Below are 4442 nucleotides of genomic sequence, written 5' to 3' on the forward strand. Positions count from 1 at the left end.
TAACTCCTTACACGCCTAGGGGGTGTAAATACATTGGATGCAATCTGGACCGAGAATTCCGGATTATTCACGAAAACTATCAAAAATTGGATACCCGGATATTATGTAAATTTCTGTTATAAAACAATAAATACTTAAAAATATAAAAAAATATTAAAATATTAAAAATAAAAATAAAAGAAATACCAAGTAAAATAGCAAAATGGAAAAATATTGGGTGGAAGAAATGAGGTTTCCCATCCGAACCTATATATTTATGGAAATATTTATGAGATCCAAATCTATATATTCCGAATCCGATTCTGAATCTTTTTGTTTCGGATCCCGATATCCGAAATAGAATCCAAAGATCCGATAAAATTCGATATATCGGATCAGATCAAACTCGGATTCATTTACGCTTCTACTTATGTCATTGTAAAAGGCAAGGAAATATAAAAATCATTAAAAAAGGCTTGCAACTCCGAGACTCGGGTGCCAGTCAATTTCTTCACAAAAGAAAAAAAAAAAAAAAAACGAGATTTGAGTACAGAATTGGTTGTTGCGACCACCGTGTGCAAAGCGTTCCGAAGCCTGGATCCTTCTGATGATCTATTCGTACCATCAAACTGGTCCAATTGGAAGTCAGGGTCGAAGACGGAAAGGAATATCGACCGGTGAGAGTACCGGGACGATTTTGTCCACACACGCCACGACCATCCTCCAAAAGGAACCACAAAATCATAAAAGCAGAGATGAAGAAAAGAAGGGACAGTACACGGAAAGGGCTGAGCAGATAGTCCTGCCCTTCTTGCCCGCTAAAATTAAAGCTAACGCGATTGACTCCTCTGTCATGGTAGGGGACCCGCCCTACCCTCGGCCTTTCCTTTGAATGGTCAGTGGTCCCATTGATTGCTCTTGATTGCTCGCAGAGATCGGCCGAATCCAGATCCTGCCCTCCAACACCCATCCACCCGATGCCTTAAAAAAGTACTGTGACATAAAATTACAGTTGTAAAGCGACATTCACAGATATATCACGCTTTTCAGATTCCAAAGATAACCATTTCATGTAAGACTTGGTTTAGGTAGCTAATGCCTCATGCGGCTTCACAAAATAACTACTTTTTTAAACAATACAATATATTTGTCAAAGTTAACAAGTATGTGAAAGAGAAAACATTTAACAGAGATGGGCATTTCGGTGATAAACCATTTTCCCCGCCCTCAGTTTTTCTTCCAAAAGAAAAATTAAAAAAAAAAAAAAAGCAAGGGAGAGAAACTAAAAGCTAATTTTTGTAATGGATCATCAGAGGGATATCCGCATGCCACGTCTTCTTAACCACGTGTCATATGCAAAAGCACACGGCCCACCTAGTGTAGCGCGCACCGGACGCGTGCCTGAAGGCCCCGCTTGCAAAACCACCCATCTCTCTGCGGGACCATAGATGATGAGCCTGTTTCCAGGAAGCCGCTCCCGAGTTGTTCTATCCTTTTTAGTAGGGGCCCGCACTTATGACCACTGCTGGGCAGAGCATGCAGACCCCGTGGTGGCCCACCGGAAATCACTCCACGCACAAAAGACTGAGAGCAAGGGCGCACTCCAAGCAGTTGACCCACCACCATACCGCCAGCCCCCTCCCCTCACCGCCCAAAACTGACTCCGCCAAACCCGACCCCACTACCACGAGTTAAATTAAGCTCCCTCATCCAATACTCGTCACGTGCGCACGTGACCTGTAGACCTTCTTCCATGGCCGCTGTCCGATCACAGAGCTTTGCAGAAGATGAACAACTAATTATCGTGAAAAAAAGGGGAAAAATAAAACGAAAAAGGAGAAGAAAAAACAGACGAAAATAATCTCCGTTCCTCCTCAACCCAGAGAGACAAACCCCAACCTCTCGATTTAAAAATCTATTTGGTAGGATTTTGGCTCTGCTGCTGGTTTCCTGAACTAGCCATGAACTGATGCTCTTGCGAATCCTTGGCCATCCGGGCCCCACCAACTGCACCGGTTGTCGGCGTCACCGCCGAAGGCGTAGACATGGTTGGCGCCTGAATCTCCACCGCTGTAGCTAGATTAATCCCCGGAACCGCTGAGAAAACCGTTGATATGGGTCTTGCAGACAGGTTTATTAGGGGAGAAGGAGATGCCGGAAAAGTGAAAAACTGCGGTTGGTTAGAGGGACCAGCGATGCCAGACGACGGTGGGACCATGAATATCGTACCGGTTGCGAGGGTGCTTGGAGAAATCACTCTCGCTCCCCCGCCGACGCCGCTCACCCACATGGGAACGATGCCCTGAGCCGACGCGGTACCGATGGGCGCCAACCCGGACGACACGGTTCCCTTGGCCTGAATGGGAAGCTGATTCTGGACTCCATAGTACGTCGTGCTCGTCGCCCGTTTTCTTTTCTTCTTGGTGTCGACCTCGGAAGTATCGACCGGCGCAGAGGTGCTAGGCTGCGTAGGAATCTTGAGCGTGCCGTCGACGTTAGTTGCGATTGCGGGGACCGTACCGGTGCCGGTTGCGGCGATGATGGCTGGTTCCGCATGTTCAAGAAGCCACCGGATTGTCTCGCCGTCGGATTTGTGGCCTAGCTCCCGTGTGAGTTGAAAGATTCGTGCAGCACAGGCGGCCGGCATGCGGATCCTCCGGCCGCGGCCCTCCACTTTCGTATGACGATCCTTGCTGACTCTCCTTGTCGCCAGAGGTCTCCGCACCGCGACATACTCGATTCTCCGGTCGTCAACTACCGGCTCGGCCTTCAAACAAACGAGTTGCTGGATGGGTTGGATCTGTATGGGCGTAGTGGTATAGGTTTGTTGAATAGACACGGAGGCGGGGACGACAGCCGGAGGCGCCTGTTGGATGGGGATCGGACTCGTCGAAATGGTCGGTGAAACCCCTGAAGATACCGCCGGTGATACGGCAGGTGACACCGGCGCCGGAACAGAAGAAGAGACCCCCTCGGCGACTGTACTACTGTTGGTACTTGTTCCCTTACTGCCCATTCTCAGATCAGTCCCCCTGTCGTCGTCTTCCTCGACTTCCTGCCGCTGCGTCGAGGCCTCCATAACGAACCGAGAACAAAAAAGAGGATCTTTCCGCAGTCTTCTGGGTGAGCCAGGCAAGGTAACAGTGCCAAGAAAGAAGAAAAGAAACCCTAGAAACCTAGAAACCCTCTTTAAGGGGAGGAAAGGGGGCCGGTGTCGTGAGTTTCCGGCGTTTTCCTCTCGCGCTACACCGCCAAAAAAAAACGCAGTAATATATGAGAAGCACTAGTAAATTGTGTGTTTTCGAGCGGATACATTGTGGGGAAATAGGGGGAGGGGCAGTGTCGCGTGACCAATAGGGTCAAAGTTGGTGAGGGCTCCAAGAATTATTTATGTGATCCTTTTTGGCATCCGAGAATTACTTGGACTTTTTTATTTTATTTTTCCGGATTAGGGCTTTTTTAGTTTTTCATTTTCCAACTGCACTCTAGTCTCCTCTCCAGTTTCGCGTTCGCCCCCTCTCCTTGGACTTTCTAACCTCCCTGTACTCTTTATCAAATGAAGTAGTACCAGCGGCGAATCATCATCTCCATGCAAATCGTTCCTCTTCCCGTCGTCCGGGCCGGCCTCCGTGAGTGTGCCACCCCTCGTGCCTCGCGCTACTTTTGTTACTCGCACTCATCATCCTCAACGTGGGGTAATCAAGGCGGGTGTGTGAGCCCCGCCACTAGGGTTAAACCATCCTAGCTGTCCAATTGGTGCGCCCGAAGCGTCCGCACTACTATATTAAATGGTGGGCCCCATGATCTTGGACTTTATCAGTCCTCTCGACGGTAGAGATCTCGTGACCAGAGAAAGAAAACTATTTGATTTAGGTTTCTTAAAAAGTACCACTTGCCCTTTCCCCGTTTAGAATATGCGTTTAATGTGTTTTTCTCTTCGCAAACAAAGTGGGTTTGTGCGCAGTGGGGACGAATTGACCGAAGAGAGCCCAATGTGGCCGCAGATTATAAAAAGGGCCCACTTGTTTCTTTCTCCCCTGGGACAACCCCACTACCGCTTTAGTGGTTCGAGGTGGTTCGCCGGTCCCATTCAGGAAATGTAGACCGCTCTCACTAATGGGATGGGACCAGTCCGGTAAGGTAGGCCCAACATTACATTCACGCCCCCTGACGGGGTCCACCTCTCCAGTTCACGCGGATCCCATCTCCTTTCCACCAACGGAAGCGAGGTCGTTGTAACAACCGAACCTTTTTTTTTCTGATTTTACAGTGCTTTCTCGGATTCTTAGAACGGAGAGAGATTTAGACGCCTTGTGATTGGAGGAATGAGTATTAGCAAAAACTCAGTGTTCCCGATCCTTTCGGGACGCGTTTGGCCCACCGCATTCCTAAAACTCAATCAGAGAAGGCTGACCATTCCCAGAGACAATGTCGGCCCCACCGTCACTCTCGCTCTCCCATGT

General features: G+C 48.8%; 1 protein-coding gene across 1 annotated transcript; it reads right to left on the minus strand.

Annotated features, from left to right (window-relative positions):
* Positions 1 to 1072: 1072 nt before the first annotated feature.
* LOC137934268 (transcription factor TCP9-like) lies at positions 1073 to 3334 on the minus strand. Its single transcript, XM_068778549.1, has one exon. It carries the CDS (start codon positions 3056 to 3058, stop codon positions 1895 to 1897), a length of 1164 nt encoding a protein of 387 aa, XP_068634650.1. The 5' UTR covers positions 3059 to 3334; the 3' UTR covers positions 1073 to 1894.
* Positions 3335 to 4442: the final 1108 nt, after the last annotated feature.

The sequence above is a fragment of the Aristolochia californica genome, unplaced genomic scaffold (assembly GCF_029961685.1).
Source record: "Aristolochia californica isolate CCGP_79_NKW_82.1479 unplaced genomic scaffold, dmAriCali1.0.hap1 SCAF_6, whole genome shotgun sequence".
Taxonomy (NCBI): Eukaryota; Viridiplantae; Streptophyta; class Magnoliopsida; order Piperales; family Aristolochiaceae; genus Aristolochia; species Aristolochia californica.